At 38.6% G+C, this 20,935-nt stretch overlaps 1 protein-coding gene across 1 annotated transcript; it reads left to right on the forward strand.

Moving 5' to 3' along the window:
* Positions 1 to 4,891: 4,891 nt before the first annotated feature.
* Positions 4,892 to 5,909, forward strand: LOC149398370 (G-type lectin S-receptor-like serine/threonine-protein kinase SD1-1). The gene is made up of 4 exons (XM_089615732.1): positions 4,892 to 4,957; positions 5,028 to 5,264; positions 5,344 to 5,494; positions 5,601 to 5,909. The coding sequence occupies exons 2-4, from the start codon at positions 5,176 to 5,178 to the stop codon at positions 5,907 to 5,909; spliced, it is 549 nt and encodes a 182-aa protein (XP_089471858.1). The 5' UTR covers positions 4,892 to 4,957; positions 5,028 to 5,175.
* The last annotated feature ends 15,026 nt before the right edge of the window (positions 5,910 to 20,935 follow it).

The raw sequence follows: 20,935 nt of genomic DNA on the forward strand, positions 1-20,935 counted from the left end.
TTGAATGTCAAATAATAATAAAAAAAAAAGTTACTGTTATTTTGCATACTTGAGCCGTTTTGAAATGCGTATTCAATTTTTTTTTTTCTAATCTAAGAGTAAATATTATAAACTTGACCTGGTCAATTACAATAAATGTTGAATTATTGTCACATGAGTTTCAACAGTTATTAGTTTTTCTTGCAGGACTATAAAAGGACCAATTTTTTCTCTCGCTTACTCGCCAAAGACTGACTCGTATTTAATATCTTATCTATAGTTCTTGTAGGTGTGGGCACGGTTCTGTCCCGTCGCCAAAGTTGACTCGGCTGTTTTAAACGGTTTAGAAAAGTTTAAGCTAGACCGGACAAAATAAGAAACAAAATTAAATTGGACTTTAACTATTTTATACCAGTCCAGTCTAAACAGTTTAATTTTTATTTATTTATTTATATATTTGAGTAAAAAAAAATATCTAAAATAAATAAATTATCATATGTCGTAATATAAACCACGAACAGTGAAGTAATCAAATAGATCAATGTTGAACAAAAGCAGAGCTCGATCAAGAACGACCAACACGAAAAGTAGCTGGATACCATATTGAGATCAAGATCCATTGAAGATCGGATGAGAATTGGTGAGATTGATATTGGAACAAGATGAGAAAATTGAGACGTGGGGATTTGGAAATGGAGATTTTCCCGATAATATTTGGAAATTTTGTGTTTTTTATTGAAGATTGTCCTTGCGCAAGATCTACACTGAATATATTTGACGGGTTCTGGTTTGGAAAATCCTAAGATGCATCTAGTGAGTCAACCACTATAAAAGATAGTCTTGCCCTTAGCGGTTCTTATTGGAATCTTAGAACGAGAGAGAGAGAGAATCCATAAAGGAATATTGGAAAAAACTGTAATGATTTGATTGATCAACTGTAAAGGAATATAATCCTATTTATACAAACAAACTTATCGAACATGCCAAAACGACAGGTCGTATAAGTAAAGGATAAAAAACGACAACAAAGAAAAACTGAGAAAACGACTAAAGAATGTACGCAGTGTACATAACTTGTAACCCAAGAAACAGACTAAAACCACTCTAATTCCAAAACTCCCCCTCAAGATGAAATTGGGGAAAAAAGATCGACCAAGTTCATCTTGGATGACAGTCTGAGAATCGTCGGAGAGGGTAATGGCTTCGTGAAGATGTCTGCAACTTGAAGATGAGTCCGGATAGGAAGTAATTTCACCATGCCACGATTGAGATGTTCCCGGACAAAGTGTAGATCAATCTCAATGTGCTTGGTTTTCTCGTGATACGTTGGATTCGAAGCGATGTGCATTGCCGCTTGATTGTCACATTAAATCACGGAAGCTGAGTCAGGGATAATCTGAAAGTCCTTTGCCAATTGCTGCAACCACAGGACTTCACTCATCACAGCCGCAAGAGCCATGTATTCTGCCTCTGCAGAACTCCTTGCCACCGTAGACTGCTTCTTTGACTTCCAAGCCACAAGTGCATCACCTACAAAAACACAATATCCAGTAATGGATCGCCTAGAATCATTACATGTACCCCAATCAGCATCTGAAAATGCTCGAATGTTTACAGAAGAAAAAGAAGGATAGAATAAGCCTAATCCTGGGTTAGACTTAATGTAACGCAAAAGATGATGTGCAGCTTGTAAATGTTTGTCCCTGGGAGAATGAACAAATTGGCTCAAACAGTTTACTGCAAAAGTAAGATTTGGACGAGTAATGGTTAGGTACAATAAACGACCAATGAGTCTCCTAAAACCAGTAACATCAGTTAGCACAGGTGAATCATCAGATAGAGATAGATCAACCCTAGTATTCATAGGAGTCTTGACAGGTTTAGAGTCAAGAAAACCTGAGTCTTCAAGAATCTGCAAAGCATAATTCCTTTGACTCAAAACAATTCATTTTTCTGACCTAGCAATTTCCAGGCCAAGGAAATATTTGAGATCACCAAGGTCCTTCAATCTGAAAGCTGAGCTGAGGAAGGATTTAACATCAGCAATAACAAGTTTATTTGGACCAGAAACAATGATATCATCGACATATAATAATATAGCAACAAAATTATTTCCACTGCCACGAGTGTACAAAGAATAATCCGATTTGGATTGAACAAAGCCAACGCCTTGAACAGCCTCAGTGAACTTCAAGTTCCATTGTCTAGAGGCCTGTTTAAGACCATAGATGGACTTATGTAACCTGCAAACCAATCTTCCTGTATATGTTTTATACTCCCCCTGAGGCATATATCCAAGAGGTAGATCCATATAGACTTTCTCAAATAAGTCTCCATTAAGAAAGGCATTGCTTATGTCTAGCTGAGACAAATACCACTTCTGAGAAGAGGCAAGACTAAGTAAAACCTTAACAGAAACTAATTTGGCAACAGGAGAAAAAGTATGAAGAAAATCAACCCCCTCTTGTTGAGTGTAGCCCTTAGCAACCAAGCGAGCTTTTCGTCTAGCTAGAGTCCCATCAGCATTCAACTTGTTTGTGTATATCCACCTGCAACCAATAGAAGTCTTGTTGGCGGGTAAAGGAACAACTTACCATGTGTTATTAGCATGCATGGCAGTGATCTCCTCAGCCATAGCTTTCCTCCAATCCTCTGACTTCACAGCAATGTGGTAGAAAGCTGGCACTGAATTAGCTGTAACAGACAAAACAAGATTTCTAAAGCCAACAGACAATCTGCTATAGTCAAGCACTTTATCAATAGAATGCTTGGAATTATAACTTTGACCTGTTTTAAGTAAGTTGCAATGATAGTCCTTGAGATAGGCTGGTGGCACATGAGTCCGTGAAGACTTTCTGATTGTTGAACCATGAGGAATAGGTTGATCAGGAATGGCCAAAGGCTGAGCAGGTTGATCATTGACTGGTTCTTGTGAGGCAAGGATGTCAGGACCAGAAGATGGATCATGATGAGACTCAGTAGATGAATGAACCATGGGAGTGAGAACATTGGGAACATCCTCAGAAACATGAGACTCAGGTGATGAGTGAATCATGTTATGAGTCAGGACAGGCAGGGGTAGACTTGCAAAAGGATCAGCAATGGTAGGAGTAGATTGTATGTTCTTAAAAGGGAAAATATTTTCATAGAACAAAACATCACGAGACAGAAAAACATCATTGGTATTAAGATCCAAGAGTCTATATCCCTTGACCCCTTGAGGGTATCCAAGCATCACACATTTCCGAGCTCTAGGTGCAAACTTTGACCTATGAGCACTGAGAGTAGAAGCAAAGCATAAACATCCAAAAACTCTCAAATGACAAGGAAGCGGTTGTTTCATGTGGTTTGGCGATCTCATCGATATCCAACGGTTTCCCGTAAATGGGCAGGATCTACACGTCCGGGTTTCGGCTTCCGAACTAGGTATATAGTTAAATAACTTCTAGATAGATATATATGTATATATCCTTTACAGTTTTTCTTATAGTCACAAACAATAATTTTTTTTTTCTTTACAGCGAAGGTCAATTCAAAACACAAAAGCGTGATAATCGCAGCACTTGTCGTAGCTGCTTCTGTGATAATCTTAGTCGGGTTTTGGATTATATGCCGAAAATTCTTGAAAGGTAAATGCAGACAATACATAAACAGCTATGATTGGAGTTTCCTATTGAGGTAGTCATCATTTAAGTATGATAATCACGTCAGAAAATTTGAATAGGCAGTAAGGTTTTTTTTTTTCTTGAAACCTTTAATATGGTTAATTAGCATCGAGTTACGAAATAGCTAAACTTCTGTGAATCCCATTTCCTTATAGTCATCTTCCCATATAAAGGAGTTTATCTTCCCCATTCTAACATGATTTAAAATTTAGTTATCTAATTTATTTAAGTTTTCTAGTTACTTTTCTTTGCAAAGAAAGATATTTTTTCTTTTATATATACATCATTAATTGCATTTAAGTTTTTTTTTTTGTTTTTTTTTGTTTATATATATATGATATTTTTTCTTTCCCATTAATTAACATTTTTAGTATAAGCTAACAGTGAACTTATCCAGTAGTTGCACTTTAATTCTTCAAATTTGTATCACTTTCCTGAACTGATTTTTTGGCATCTATAATTATTCATTCATATTTGTAGTTGTACTGAAAAATTGCACATGTAAAACATTAGAACTGATTTTTAATGACCATTTAGAAATATATTTGATCATTTCATTTTATATGTTATTGAAAAAAAAATGTTAGCGTCATTTAAAATAGAAAATTTGAAGTATTTATCATGACACAATTAATCATATTCAAAATTCACCGTTAAAATAACCTATAAGTTTGAAACATGTGTTTTTCATTACAAGAATATAAACGAATCATTTCAGAAGGGTACAAACGACAACATAAAAAAATTCAGGGAAATGATGGGAATATATTTAAGAATTAATGTGCCATTTTACATGACAAGATAGGTCTCCCAAAACGACAATATGACTTGAGTTTCATGTTCCACAGAAATTAGACAAGAAAATGATCAAGAAGGCCTAGAGCTTCCACTCTTTGACTTGGCTACAATATGCTCTGCCACCGATAACTTTCAAATCAAAACAAGCTCGGAGAAGGCGGTTTTGGACCTGTTTACAAGGCCAGATAAATATCGTACAATAATTTATTAGACTATATGATGAAAGTTGAAAAGAAGTACATTTTTTTCGTGGAAGTAAAAAAAAAAAATTGAAGTAAGTTGAAAAAAATTGTTGAATATTCAGGGAACTCTAAAAGGTGGTCAAGAAATTTCGGTGAAAAGGCTTTCGAAATGTTCAGGCCAGGGAATCAGTGAGTTCAAGAACGAGGTCATACTAATCGCGAAACTTCAGCATCGGAATCTTGTGAGGCTTCTTGGTTGTTGCATTCAAGGAGACGAAAAGATGTTGATCTATGAATTTATGCCAAACAAAAGCTTGGACTTCTTCATTTTTGGTATATGTTTTATCTTTTTGCTTCCTTTTTTTTAATGGACTAATATGGTACTACTAAAATAAATTTTTAGACGAGGCCAAAAAGAAGGTTTTCGATTGGCATAGCGATTTGAAATCATTTGCGGAATAGCTCGGGGGATCCTCTATCTTCACCAAGATTCAAGATTAAGGATAATTCATCGAGACCTCAAAGCGAGTAATGTATTGCTTGATAGCGAAATGATGCCAAAAATATCGGACTTCGGAATGGCCAAAAGTTTTGGAGAAAATCAAACCGAAGGAAATACGAACAGAGTTGTTGGAACATTGTAAGTTAACTATACCCTCATTAATGATTTGTGTATAAATAAATTTTATAGACAATTGACTCTATCATGCAAAATGTAGTGGGTACATGTCACCCGAATACGCAGGTGATGGGCTTTTCTCGGTAAAATCGGACGTATTCAGCTTTGGAATTTTAGTTCTAGAGATCATAAGTGGGAGAAAAAACCGAGGATTCTTCAATCCCGATCGCGACCTTAATCTCACGGGACATGTAAGGAGAGCAATTGTGAAATAATAATTTCATCACTTATTTATATATAAATAGTTTCAAACCGTTAATAATCTTATCTTTTTCTCGAATGTTTTATCATTTCAAGGCATGGAGATTATGGAAAGACGATAAAACCATAGAAATTGTCGACGAATATTTGGTAAACTCGAGTTCAATGTCGCAAATATTGAGATGTGTCCACATTAGTCTTTTGTGTGTTCAACAATGCCCCGACGATCGGCCAAACATGTCATCCGTGGTTATAATGCTGGGAAGCCAAAGTCCATTGGATCAGCCTAAAGAACCCGGTTTCTTCGTTGTGAGAGCGTTCGAAGATGTTATCAACACTTCTTCCTCAAGCAACCAAGTATCGTCAATTAATGAAGTTACCATTTCTGCATTGCAGCCTCGATAAGCTTAATTGAGGTCTCAAGAATTCCATCATTAAAGGCAGAAATCGGAACTTTAATGTTGTTTAATTCCCATATTTTATCACGGCTTTATTTTCCTTTATTAGTTTCCGTTTTTTAAGTTATAAATAAATTTTAGAGTACTATAAATATTTGTAACCTCCTATGTTCTAAGGAAGATTTTGATTAATGAAATAGAGGGTTCTCTCAAAATCCTTGTGTTTGGTATTATTTAAGAATCAACGAAATTCAAAATGCCCTTTATTTGTTATTTGTAATCTAACGAATCAACTTATTTTTGGAAGAATCATTGACCAGTATTCTTGCGTGAATCAACGGTCGTGGTTGGTTATCATTTCCACCACCTCCCACTACATGATGTGAATTCGTCGGAGAAATTCGTCGGAGTTCAAATTTGAGCGGACCGTCTATCGGAAGGTTGGGATATAGACGAAGCTTTCGTGCTCGAAACCTTCGAATTAGGATGGATCGAATGATGCCACGATGGGTTGCGGAATTTCCGTCGATAAATCGGACGAACGCCACAAGAATTTTGAGCACAAATTCTTGATAAGTTCTAGACTAAGAGAATACTCACTAAACACACAAACACACTTTTTTCATATATCTTCCAAGATGCCCATACTAGAGCTTACACACACACACACACACACACACACACACATATATATATATATAGTCTAGATAATAACCTCTAGACACAAACCTTACATATTCTAGATAATAACCTCTAGACACAAACCTTACATATTCTAATTCAATGGTTATAAAACCAAATGAATGAAAAAAAAACATAACCACAAAAATAAATAAACATAACCTCTAAGAAAATAAAAACCACCAAGTAATGAAAATTAAAAGCTAGAGGTTACAAAACAAGTAAAAAAAACATCCAAATTTGTTGATGAGTGCATTGGCCTTTCTTCACATTGATGCTTGAGATGTCCTCATCATTCCCTCCGGGTTGAGAAGGATTTGCCCTCAAATCAAATTGTCTTTTCTTTTTTTTTTCAATTTTTTTTTATTATTACCTCACTTTCTTGGCACATTTGTTGTTGGTCTTTGAAAATTTCTTTTGGAGAAAGTGGTGACAAAGTGATGTCGCGGTGGTTGTGGCGGAAAGTGTACTTGTTGGTGAAGCCGTTGTGAGATACCTTCCGGTCGAATTGCCATGGCCGTCCGAGTAGTAAATGTCCGGCCTTCATTGGAACCACGTCACAAAGAACCTTGTCTTCATATATTCCAATTTTAAATGGAACGACAACTTGTTGAACAACTTTCACACCTCCATTATCGTTGAGCCAATGGAGCTTGTATGGTCGTGGGTGGTTGGTCGTCGATAAATCAAGCTTGTCGACCAAGGTAGTACTAGCCACGTTGGTACAACTACCACCATCAATGATCAAACTACATACCTTGTCCTTGATGAAGCACCGTGTTTGGAAGATTGTTTTTCGTTGAGCATCGTCATCTTCCTTAGCGAGCACACTTAAGGACCGACGATTCACAAGTGTGAGACTTTTTGGGATGTCATTGGCCAGGTCGTCTTCGTTCTCTTCTTGTTCTTCCGTCGAGTCTTCATCGGTGGTGTACTCTCCATTTTCCGTCAAGATCATGGTGCGCTTGTTTGGACATTGGCTAGCGATGTGCCCTCGCCCTTGGCATTTGAAACACCTTATGTCACTATTTCTTGACGTTTCGATGCCGTTCTTGTCTTGTGAGTGGCGTGGACGATGGTGGAACCACTATTTTGGAGGAGCTTGATCCTTTATCTTCTCGTTGTTGGTAGGGCGTCTTCCAAGGAGTCTTTTCGGTGGTCTTGAAGGATCGATTGCTTCCTCTTATTAATTGTTTCTCGATGGTATTGCCATGTGGACCATTTCTTCAAGCTCTACGTAGTGGTGGAGTTCTACTTCGTTGGCGATGTCGATATTGAGCCCGGCTAGAAATCGAACCATTGTTTGTTCTCGGTCCTCCTCGATGTCGGTGCGGCTCATCAACATTTCCATCTCTTGGTAGTATTCTTCCACACTTCGGCTTCCTTGGTTGAGTCGTTGAAGTTTGGTATAAATTCCTCGGTGGTAATGGCTTGGCACAAATCTTTTTCTCATGATTGACTTCATTTGCTCCCATGTGTCGATGGCGGGTTCGCGATTTTTTCTTCTATTTAATACCATTTGATCCCACCAAACCAAAGCATAGTCATAAAACTCAAGGGACGCGAGTTTGACTTTGCTTGCCTCGGAACAACGTCGATCGCCAAAAATCATATCAACTTTTCTCTCCCAATCAAGATAGGCTTCAGGATCATTTTTCCCATAGAAGGGAGGAACTTCATTCGGACATTGGCTAGTTCATCTCGATTGTGATTTCGATATCGGCCATAACTTCTTTCCGACCCCCGTTCATCATCTTGGACGCCATTTTGGTGTGACGATTGTATTCGCCAATGTCTTCGACGTTGATAGTCTTGTCGATGGATTCGGTATTCGCCTTGGTCATCGCTCTCGGACTCGTCGGGATATTGACGGAGTGCATACCTTGGTTGTCTTCTCGCGGCCGGTGGGTTAGGACTTCGTGGTGGTGGAACTTGTGGTGGTGCGGGAGGTCGTAGTATGGCTTCTTCGAGGATGGTGAATCTCCTATTCATATCTTCAATCAAACCTTGGAGCAACTCAAAATTCCTCGGCATGTCGTTGTTGTTTCCATCGTAAGACATTTTTTTTGTTCTTCTTTTGTTTTTTTTTGTTCTCTTTTTTTTGTTATTTTTTTTCTCTTTTTTTTTCTTTTTTTTTGTTCTTTTTTTTTTCTATTCCTTTTTTTTCTTTTTGTTTTTGTTTTTTGGAAGTTGCAAATGCAGATACAAAACTAGGAGGAGAAAAAAAAATGGACATCTTTGATAGAAATTGGCTCTGATACCACTTGATGTGAATTCGTCGGAGAAATTCTCCGGAGTTCAAATTTGAGCGGACCGTCTATCGGAAGGTTGGGATATAGACGAAGGTTTCGAGCACGAAAACTTCGTCTATATCCAAACCTTCCGATAGACGGTTCGCTCAAATTGAACTCCGACGAATCTCTCCGACGAATTTACATCACTACATCATTACGATTTATTACGACTTTTGAGTCGCCTTATACTTCCATAACTTCCCAATGTTCACTGATTTTATTAACGTTACTCAATCAGTTTTGTAAGAAAAAACAAAATATTGTAAAATATGTTCGAAAATAGTACTTCTATCATATATGGATCCACTTCGAAATGATTGGTTAAGATGTAACACTTTACAAAGTCTCTCGTTTTTTTCCAATCATTTCAGATTCATTTGTCAAAAAGGTAACCTTTCCAAGAGTGGAAAACAGATAGTAGATTTGAAGACATATAAGAGGTTTTCCAAATCAAACGACTCCGATTTCATAAATTTTTATATTTTTTATGCAAGTCATTTATAAAATGACTTCAATAAATTTACAAAGTCATTAGAATGATGACTTTAAAACGTCCACATAAAACATTGGAGTCATGTCGAAAATGACTTAAAATATATTTTTTTTAAGATGTTTTAACAATAACTTTAAAATATATTTGAAGTCTTTTTAAAAAAAAACTTCATATATAAAATATTTGATTTTAAGTCGTTTTGTAATTGTCTACAAATAATTTTTCAGTTATTTTGTAAATATCTTCGAATATGTTCTTTAAAATGACTTAAAATTAACTTCTTCACCTATGATAATAGGACTTTTTAAAAAACATCTTCAAATATTACGACTTTTTAAAATACACGTATAATTTTGCCTAAAAAAAAGGATCAAGCGGTTAAATGGTCAAATAGAACTTAAGGATTTGCAAAATAGCCAAAGTTTATCAAGTATAAGCAAAATAGCCAAGCTGCGATTAATACAGGCAGGATTAAATTTAATCCAGACAGGATTTCTGGATTAAATTTAATCCAGGCAAGATTAATTTAATTTAGGGATTTTATTCAGCCCTAAAATTTAATCCTCTGACCTTCTTCGACCTCCTTTTTCTCCAACCTCCTTCCAGTCACCGCAATCGCACAGATCTTACCTCCCGTCGGACTCTCCGTCACGGCGGCGAAGGCGAGGAGATTGACGGAGATTCGGGACTCTCCGTCACGCTACGGCGATGAGGAGGGCCACCAGGTCGGAGCTGCTGCGGAAGTGCGCGGCGCAGCTGGCCGACGCGGCAGTGGAGGATCTGGTGAGGAAGGTCGGTGACGACGTGCCGGAGGCAGGCGGCGGTGAGGAAGGTCGGGAGGCTCGTTGATCGGTATCTTCAGGTGGTGGCCATGGATGTGAACATGCCTGTTTCTATTGATTTTGAGAATTCAAGATGAAAAGAAAACGAAGAAGAAAAGGGAAAAAGAATCTAATGATTTCATTAATTGATTTGACTGAAACAATTCGTTATTTAAATACAAAAACGAAAGACTGCGCTTAGTCAAAACGACAGCCCCAAAAGAAAACAAAAAAAACTACAAGTCGTTTTTGTTCAAAAGAAAAGAAACTAAAACAACCCGCTGATAATATAACTTGTAATAAAAGCTAGTGACAAAAACACTAAAAGAGACCAAAACACTTCTTCTATAGCTTCAATACTCCTCCTCAAGGTGAACTGAAGATGTTCTTCAAGTTCATCTTGGATGTTAGATGAAGTAGAGCTGGAGAAGCTAATGGCTTAGTGAAAATGTCAGCAACTTGATGCTGAGTCCGGATAGGAAGCAGCTTTACAAAGCCTTGTTGGAGATGATCACGAACAAAGTGTAAGTCAATCTTGATATGCTTTGTATGCTCGTGAAATATTGGATTCGAGGCTATGTGCAAGGCAGCCTGATTGTCACAATAAATCACAAAAGAAGCCTCTGATTTGATATGAAAATCCTTCAACATGTGCTGCAACCATAACACTTCACTCATAGCAGCTGCTAGTGCTCTATACTCAGCCTCTGCAGAGCTTCTTGAAACCGTGGTTTGCTTCTTGGATTTCCAAGCCACAAGGGAATTACCTATAAAAACGCAAAAACCAGTCACTGATCTCCTAGTGTCTGAACAAATGATAGAATAAACCAAGACCAGGATTTGCTTTTATATATCTAAGCAAATGATGAACTGCCTGTAAATGAGCAGACCTTGGTGCCTGAACAAACTGACTTAAGCAATGTACAGCATAAGAAATATCAGGATGTGTAATGGTTAAGTATAAGAGACGACCTATCAATCTTCTATACATAGTAGAGTCAGAGAGGAGAACACCATCATCCCGGGACAAAGAGATCTTAGGATCCATAGGAGTTTTCACGAGTTTAGAATCAATGAAACCCGCATCATGTAAGACTTGCAAAGCATAATGTCTTTGATAAACAACAATCCCAGATTTAGATCTAGCAATCTCAAGACCTAAAAAGTACTTCAAGTCACCTTGATCTTTTAACTTGAAATTGTCACTTAACATGGTTTTGACCTCACAAATAAGAGCAGCATTAGGACTAGCTACTATGATATCATCAACATAGAGAAGAATGGCAACGAAAGAACTACCAGACCCTCTAGTATAAATGGAATAATCACACCTGGATTGCTTGAAACCAGCCTGAACAACAGCTTCAGTGAACTTCAAGTTCCATTGTCTTGAAGCCTGTTTTAGCCCATAAATAGACTTATGTAGCCTGCAAACTAACTTGACATTGAGATTTCTGAGCTCCTCATGTTTCATATATCCCATTGGTAAGTCCATATAAACCTCCTCATACAGATCTCCATTGAGAAAAGCATTGCTGATATCTAGCTGAGAGAGAAACCATTTTTGAGAAGCAGCTAAACTAAGCAAAATTTTTACTGAAACTAGTTTAGCTACATGTGAAAAAGTGTCAAGAAAGTCAACTCCCTCTTTTTGAGTATAGCCTTTGGCTAAAAGCCTAGCCTTTCTTCTTGCTAGAGATCCATCAGAATTCATTTTGTTTGTGAAAATCCACCTACATCTAATTACAATCTTGTTCTTTGGGAGTGGTACAACAGACCATGTGTTATTGCTATGCATGGCATCCAACTCCTCCTGCATTGCATCTCTCCAGACTTCTTCTTTGACTGCAATATGGTAGTATTGTGGTACACTATGTGCTGAAACTGAAAACACAAAATTTCTGAAGGGCATAGATAAATTCTCATAGTTTAAGACTTTATCAAGACCATGTTTGGAAGTAAAACGTTCACCTTTATTGATGAGGTTGCAGTGATAATCTCTCAGGTAATTTGGATAGATATGAGGTCTTGAGGACCTTCTTACTGCTAATTCCTGAGCTTCTTGATAAGAAGTATCAGTTGTCACAGTGACAGGAATGACCTCTTCAGTTTGACCCTGATCACTCAAGAATTCATTTGGTGGCGTGTCCTTCTCACAGATGATCTTATGTTCTTCATCTTCATAATGTGGTGCTAGTATAGCATTGGGTACAACGGACGGTATAGGACAGTATCCAAAAGGATCAATCCTGTCATCACTGTGTTTGACATCATGGAAAGGAAAGAGCTTTTCATGAAACACAACATCTCTTGATATAAACACCTCCATAGTGTTTAAGTCAAGAAGTTTATATCCTTTAACACCTTGTGGATATCCTATCAAAACACATTTTCTGGCTCTTGGATCAAACTTGGTCCTATGAACCTTCAAAGTAGAAGCAAAACAAAGACATCCAAAAACGCGCATATGATTATAAACAGGTTCCTTTAGGTACAAAAGCTCATAAGGACTTTTGTTTAACAAGACAGGTGAGGGAATCCTATTGATAATATAAGTGGAAGTTAACACACAATCACCCCAAAATCTTATAAGAACATGAGATTGAAACAGTAAAGCTCTTGCCACATTCAGTAAATGTTGATGTTTTCTCTCCACAACATAATTTTGGTGTGGAGTCTCAACACAAGAGTATTGATGAATAATCCCATGTTTGGAGAAATAATCACCAAAGGTAAGTTCATGAGCATTATCAGACCTAAACATCTTTATGCTAGTAGAAAAATGATTATTGACATAAGCACAAAAACGAGGAATAATAGAGTGAACATCATACTTTTGTTTCATAAGAAAAATCCAACAAAATCTAGAAGCATCATCAACAATAGTAAGGAAGAATCTGTGTCCTAAAACGAGTTTGAATCTTATAAGGTCCCCAAATGTCACAGTGCACAAGATCAAAAGCAGAATTAGAAAGATTGTTATTAGAAACAAAAGGTAAACGATGTTGCAATCATTTCAACAGAAATGGTATTATGATTGGGAAGAGAAACAATGGAATTTTGCAGAACTCTTAGACTAGAGAACAAAGATTTCTTGGCACATATGTGTCTAGTAGCACCAGAGTCTAAGATCCAAGATCCACATTCAAAATTCATAGTTAGGGAAGAATTAACCAAACCGCAAAAACCTGTGCTGAATGAGGTCATGTTGACTTCACCAGAGGCAGCTTGATTCGCCTTGACAGAGGAGGTGAGTTGATTTGACAGATGATTGATGAGCTGGTGGATCTGGTCAGCACTCAAACTCTGAGATGAAATTCCTGAGGTTCCATCAATGCTTACACCACCATTACTTTGTCCTTCCACGACATTAGCTTGGCCTTTAGTCTTGAACTTGTAACCAGGGGGGTAACCATGTATCTTGTAACATTTATCCACAGTGTGGCCAACAAATTTTCAATGCGTGCAAATTGGCCGGTCCTTTGGCTTGAACTTCTTTGAATCATCTCTGATGGCCATTGCAAGAGTGTTGGATTGGTCATTGGTTGACTGAGATTCAAAACCAACTGATCTCTGCGTCTCTTCTTGAGAAAGCATGGCATAAACTTTGCTAATCGGAGGTATAGGTGTTAGGAATTCTTGCCCACGAGAAGATACTTATGTAAATTCTCGTTGAAATTATTAATAAAATAAAGTTTGACATTTATTATCTATTTGAATTGAAAGCGTTATTTCTTATTTAATGAGATTTATTAAACATTCATTATTCCATAGCCTCCGTATCTAACTGAGTCACGTGCTGGGCACCTGAGTTCGGGCGGTGTGCTAAAACATGGTCGATGACTGATATACGCCTGGAAAACTATATCTAAAGTCATATATGTGGAACACTTGGGTGAAGGCTGATCACTATGTGGGAGCATTTTACACTTGTGGTAAGTATACGACCCGGACAGGTCTTGGTGTAGATGTGTCATTTAAGGACCGTTACGACACACTAACCGAGGTCACTATGATGGTCACAGTGAGACTTGATCTAAATCCTGAAGTGATCATGGACACTGGGTTATGTTACTGAGCTCTTTGACTCATTCGCTAAAAGGCTATTCATGCTAATCACAGCTTATGTCTTGGGAGTTTTCTCAGAGCATAATTCGAGTGGGAAATGATTTACAGATACGGAATCCAGCCTTCCTGAAAGAAGGTTAATTTTCTCTCACCTAAGGGTTGATTCCAGAACCGATAGATTGCGCACACTTTCGAAGTAAGTAACGTTCAAAAGAATCTTTCGCTGGGGAAGCAACAATGCTTAGGGCTGATATGTATCAAGAGAAGTATAACGGAAAAATTGACTTCTCTTGACACGGGTTGAACCTGGAGGATCTTGATCACGAACTGACTATATCAGTGGACACTCGTCACGATGAGTAAATATAATTCTAGTAAAAGGGAGAGTTCAGTCTTGGCTTACAAGGTGGAGTATTTGACCAAGATTAAACGAATCGATGGAAAAAGAGAAAGGACTGTTTCGTCTTTTTCATCGGATTTGTTAAGCTTCTATTACTAGGTCCATAGTCCCCGATTCGGCTCTGATAAAGGCGGATAAGAACTTTCGTATAATAATGTTTATCATTATTAATCTCACTTGTTGTAATTGTGATTGACAGCATTAATTCTGGAAAACGGGTATTCGCAGAATTAAATAAATATTTATGGTAGAATTGTTTATTTATTGTTTGATCAAGTAAATAAACAATTATTAATTATTTGTTTATTGTTGGACCAAGTAAATAAATTATTAATTGGATTTTAAGCAATTGGGCCTTGCACACATGGAAAAATCGAATTGGGAATTTCGGCATAAGACTTGCGCAAATCCCCCTTGGCCGTGTGCCAAAAATTCGACTTTTCCAATATTGGTATTTACCAATATTTTCTCTTTAGTTCCTTAAATAAATGAGAGAGAATAATATAAGATATTGTCCTATATTTTCTCCTTATTTATAGGAAAGTATTTAGGATAATATATGAGAATATATTTAAAGGGAAATAATATATTCCCCTTTATTCTCTCACTAAATAAAATATTCTCTATTTAAATAGAGAATAATATCCCATAGATATTGATCTGATGGATAAGAGAAAAAGTAGGATTCACTTGTTGAGATCCAATGGCCTAGATTTAATCCACCAATGTGAACACAATAAAAAGAAATAAAATATTCTGGAAGATTCCATGAATATCTCCTTTTTTCTACTATAAATAGGGGTTCATGAGAAGGGAAAAACAAGTAATTTTGGTGTGAAAATTTTGTGCATCACTAGCCTCCTTGGCCGTGCACTTCTGCTTCTCTTTCCCTCGGAAATTCGTTTTCCATTCTTAGTAAAATAAGAGAGAGATCTCGAAACACCTAGTTTCATGATCTAGTGAGATAAAGACTGTGCCCACTCATCTTTCTTATTCGTCTCGGAGATTACGTTTCGGAAGACTAAGGTGTCATCACATCGAGTCCTTGAAGAAGGAGTTCTTTGTTTGATCGTGTGGAAGCTTGTACGTTCAAGACGAAGACGGATTGTGAAAGCTTTCATTTCGTGAACCGAAAATCAATGTAAGTACTCGTTTACTCTTATTTCGGTTGCTTGACTTATATGCTCTCTTATAATATTTAATTAACGTAAATCTAGATCTTGTCATATAATCATTGAATTAATTAGCTCATGATTAGCGTAATTAATTACTTTTCCGCATTTATATGGTTATATGGGGGAATCATCCCTGACAATAGGCTCCATAAGCAGAACTTGGCCTCGTGCGTGTGTGTAATTCTCATTCAATCCCATGAGAAACTGCATCACATATTCCGATTCAGCATATTCAGAGAGTTTTGCTTTACCTCCACATGTACAAGCACAAGTACATTCCGGCTTGAAATCGCACAAATCTTGATGGACAGATTTGAGCCTTGTGAAGTACACGCCAATAGATTGTTGATCTTGAGAGAGATTGATGAATTCTCGTCTCAGCTGGAAGATTCTTGGACCATTGCTCTGCTGAAAACGATCCTTCAAGTCATCCCAGATGTCCTTGGCTGTACCTCCAAACAAGATACTCGATGCGATTTCTTTAGAGACGGAATTCATGATCCAAGCTATGATGGTGCTGTTGCTGCGACTCCACAAGCGTAGGAGCTCTAAATCATCTAGAGAGGGCTTTGAGATGGATCCATCAATGAATCCGAGCTTGTTCTTGGATTCAAGAACGATGAGCATCGATCTACTCCATGGCATATAGTTCGTCCCTGTCAAGACGTTGGAGACGAGACTTCCACCTGAAGAATCGGAGTGATGAAGGTAGAAAGGTGAAGATTGATCTTCGATGGTTGACCTAGGTCGAGGAATCCCTGGAATGCCGGTGATAGGAAGCTCCGTCGATCTTGATTCAGGATCTCCCATTGATGATGATAATCACTAAGATCTCGAGATCGAGAAAGGAGAAGATGACCGAAATTCTCAGATGAGGATGATCGGAATTCTCAGATGCGGATAAGCTCTGATACCATATTGATTTTGAGAATTCAAGATGAAAAGAAAATGAAGAAGAAAAGGGAAAAAGAATCTAATGATTTCATTAATTGATTTGACTGAAACAATTCGCTATTTAAATACAAAAACGAAAGACTGCGCTTAGTCAAAACGACAGCCGCAAAAGAAAACAAAAAAAACTACAAGTCGTTTTTGTTCAAAAGAAAAGAAACTAAAACAACCCGCTGATAATATAACTTGTAATACAAGCTAGTGACAAAAACACTAAAAGAGACCAAAACACTTCTTCTACAGCTTCAATAGTTTTCAAGTTCGTGACTTTGGCTGAGTGTGTAGTGTCTGATCTGGGAGACTATGGCTATTTTGCCTAACCTAATGAAACTATGGCTATTTTGCAAAAGCTATAGTTTGAATCGGCTAGTTCATTCCATTTATCGAAAAAAAAAAATTACACATATAAAATTAGAAAATTATTAGTTGAATGTATTCTTTAGTTTGAGAAAGCTTCCGATAAAAAAAAAATAAACTTTTGAGAAATCTTTCCTTAGACCAAAACAATATGGCACTCCTCATTTGTGACGCCACCGCTCCTCCGAGACCGGGTTTAATTTATTGTTCTTTTTTTCCTCTCGCTGTTGCAAATCTAAAGCTTATAGGCAATTGTTAATATTTTTGTTTACTATTGTACTGCACGTTGTTGATTTCTTTCATGTCCCACTCAGTTTGGCCTGATTTATTTCATGTTGTTCACCATTACTAGTCTTTTAAACTGTACGCCTCTTTCTCTCTAGATCTAATGGTGCTTGTACAAAAAGTCTTGTCATTGACGACAAAGTTCCTCTTTTGGATTGCGAATATAATATCTAGGGTGCTTTTAGAGCTCTGATATCCAATTAATTTAAACAAAATAGAGAAATGGAGTCATCAGCTTGTGCTTGGGTTGTGGTATTTATCCGACGATGATCAATTTCGTTATCACCTACTATCAAATTAAGCCAAATAGAGAAATTGAGTTGCGATATTAATGTCTATTCTCTTAATGGTATTTTCTAAGTTACAATTACTAAGGTATTTTTTTTACTTCATCATGCTCTACTACACTGTCCCTTTTCTTAGATATGACTCCAAGATGATTAGAAAAACTAAAATGAAAACTATATGTATATAAAGTTCATATACATACGCATGATGAAATGATCATCGTGTGTCATTTATTGTACAGCTAAATGTTTCCTTTCTAATCGTACTTTGTCGAGGTCTATATGATTTCCATTGAGGTCGGTGAGCTCTTAAAATTTAATTTTCTTCAATTTTATTCGCTTCCTAACTAAAGGTTAATTTATTCTATATTTGTTTTTTTATTTTTTTTTTATAATTTTTACGGTCCTAAGTCTAGCATCTCCTTTGAGTGACTAATTTATGCTTGATTATACTTTACTGCAGATATGACCCATTTTCTGTAATGTGTTGTCAAATCTATGTAGTGCATGTATGAGAAAACGAAGACTTAGCGAAGCCTAATTTTATCGTTGCCGATCCAAATTTTTTGTATTGAATTCTTATATAGATGATGATAATCTTGCTGGTCTTTTTATGGAGTCGGGTGATCTTAATAGAGCCCTCAAATATTACAAGGCACGCTTCCCTTGCAAATACAGGTGATGCTAATCTTGCTGGTCTTTTTTGTAAAACTTGTTATTGTTTTCTCCGTGGTCCATTCATCATTTTCTGCAATTTAATATCTCCCTGATTTTTTTGGTTTTAGCTAAGCCTTTATATATATATATATATATATATATATATATATATATATATATATATATATATATATATATATATAATATATATATATATAATATATATATATATATAATATATATATATATATATATGTTAATGCCTGAAAATGGATCAACACGAAAATCGGTCCGCGATTCGGTCTAGGGCCGGACCCTATGACCGCGCGGTTGTCGAACGGAGAAGTTGCCCCAACACTTGTACCTCCGCCGTGCCGGAAAAGGATTTCCGACGACTCGTCACCTGAGAAAAGAGAAGAGAGTGAGCTAAAGGACTGCGGAGGGGTTTCCTCCGGCGGACACTCCGACGCTCAACATTAGTCTAGGTGTCGTGCTTCGAGTTCTAGAGAGAGAAGCTCTGATGAGAGAGAAGCAGAGGTTTTGTAAGTGTGAGCAAACTTACCTCCAAATGAGGAATCTGAAGGTATTTATAGGAGTGTGATGAGTCGGGGCAGGATGGTCTTTTCATTTTTCCCTTGATTTTTGTAGGGGCTGACCATGCACTACGCTTGAACCTTCCTTGCCCTCGGCGGGGATGGGACTTTTCCTTCCTGGCCCTTGGCAGGGCCGGGACTTTTCTTTCCTGGCCCTTGGCAGGGCTGGGATTGCCTTCACAATTTTTAGGTTGGACTTCCTCCTGGAGGTCGAACCTGGCCTGGAGGTTGAGCGAGCCTACCTGGAGATCGAGTTCACCGGGAGGTCGAGCTCGCCTGGGGGGTCGAGATCGCCTGGAGGTCGAGCTCGCGTGGAGGTCGAGCCTGGCCTGGAGGTCGACCCTAGCTGGATGTCGAGCTCGCCTGGGGTCGAGATCGCCTGGAGGTCGAGCTCGCCCGGAGGTCGAGATTGCCTGGAGGTCGACCTCGCCCCGGAGGTCGAGCTCGCCTAGAGATCGAGCTTGGCTGGAGGTCGAGCTCGCCTGGGGGGTCGAGATCGCCTCGAGGTCGAGCTCGCCCGGAGGTCGAGCTCGCCTAGAGGTCGAGCAAGCCCGGAGGTCGAGCAAGCCCGGAGGTCGAGCAAGCCAGGAGGTCGAGCTCGCCTAGAGGTCGAGCTCGCCCGGAGGTCGAGCTCGCCCGGGGGTCGAGCTCGCCCGGGGGTCGAGCTCGCCTGGGGGGTCGAGCTCGCTCGGAGGTCGAGCTCGCCCGGAGGTCGAGCTCGCCCCCGAGGTCGAGCTCGCCCGGAGGTCGAGCTCGCCTGGAGGTCGGCTTGGAGTTTTCCATCTTGGCCCTTGGCTTGGTTGGGATTTTTCCTTCCTGGCCCTTGGCAGGGCTGAGATTTTTCCTTCCTGGCCCTTGGCATGGCTGGGATTTTTTTTCTCCTAGCCGTCGGCGGGGCTGGGCCCTTCCTTCCTTGCCCTTGGCAGGGCCGGGTCCTTCCTTCCTTGCCTTTGGCAGAGCTGGGTCTTCCCTTCCTCGCCACTGGTAGGGCTTGGTCCTTCCCTCCTTGCCCTTGGTGGGGCTGAGTCCTTCCCTCCCTGCCCTTGGTAGGGCTGGGTCCTTCCTTCCTTGCCCTCGGCGGGGCCGAATCATTCCTTCCTTCCTTGCCCTCGGCAGGGCTGGATCCTTCCCTCCCTGTGTTGGAATCGATCTAGGGTTTGAGAAAATAATTAACGCTTCAGTAAGCGGCGGAATTTTAAAAATTTTCTTTTACAAGTAAAACAGTTTTTACTAACCTAGACAAGTGCAAGTACATGTAATTAAAAACCAATATGAGCTAAGAGTTTACTAACCTTTCTTGAAGCTTGAACTTTGAAGAAGCTTTTGGAAAGTTCGCAACGCTCGTCTCCCCTCGCAGCACGTCTCTCTTTCTTTCCTCGGCACCTCGAGCAACCACGAAAGTTTCTATCACTAAATCACTCGAAAAGAAGGAATCAGTGAGTGGGCACTTTTAAACACTACGACTTAAGAACAAGTCTTGAAGTCGCAGAGCTAAACACTAGGTCGAGTAAGGACCTAGGTGCCAAGACAAGAAAAAATCGAAAATAAACTAGAGAGAGATAGAGAGGATTTTCGGCCACAAGTTCTAGAGAGAGAGTCTCTCAAATCTCTTAAACTTGGACGATTGAAATGTGAGGAAATGAGGCTCCTATTTATAGGAGAGGTCTCACCTTCAATAAGGTAGTTTCCTCTTCTATGGAATATCACATATTCATGAGCCAAATTCCTCTCTTTCCTATTGAGACACTCGGCCAAGCTAGGGCTCCTAGAAGCCTTGATTTGTTTCCTATTTTGTTCAAGGCTTGCCTTTTCTCTCAACATGGCCGATTCTTTGTGCATCCCATATGCAAAATTTGTTTCCTCTTTTTCTTTTGGCAAGTATCTAAATACATTTATGCATAAAATAAACTCTTTCTCTTGGGTATTTTGGGCGCCCAACTCTCATCTAGAAGGAGCTTCTAGAAGTTTCTT

Source organism: Urtica dioica, chromosome 5 (genome assembly GCF_054948205.1).
Source record: "Urtica dioica subsp. dioica isolate 48M chromosome 5, U.dioica_male_clone48M_v1_H2, whole genome shotgun sequence".
Lineage (NCBI taxonomy): Eukaryota > Viridiplantae > Streptophyta > Magnoliopsida > Rosales > Urticaceae > Urtica > Urtica dioica.

Coding starts and splice junctions, on each gene's coding strand:
- LOC149398370 (XM_089615732.1), top strand. CDS start 5,176: ATGATGCCAAAAATATCGGACTTCGGAATGGCCAAAAGTTTTGGAGAA. Junction 5,265..5,343: donor AACAGAGTTGTTGGAACATT/GTAAGTTAACTA, acceptor TGCAAAATGTAG/TGGGTACATGTCACCCGAAT. Junction 5,495..5,600: donor ACCTTAATCTCACGGGACAT/GTAAGGAGAGCA, acceptor TATCATTTCAAG/GCATGGAGATTATGGAAAGA.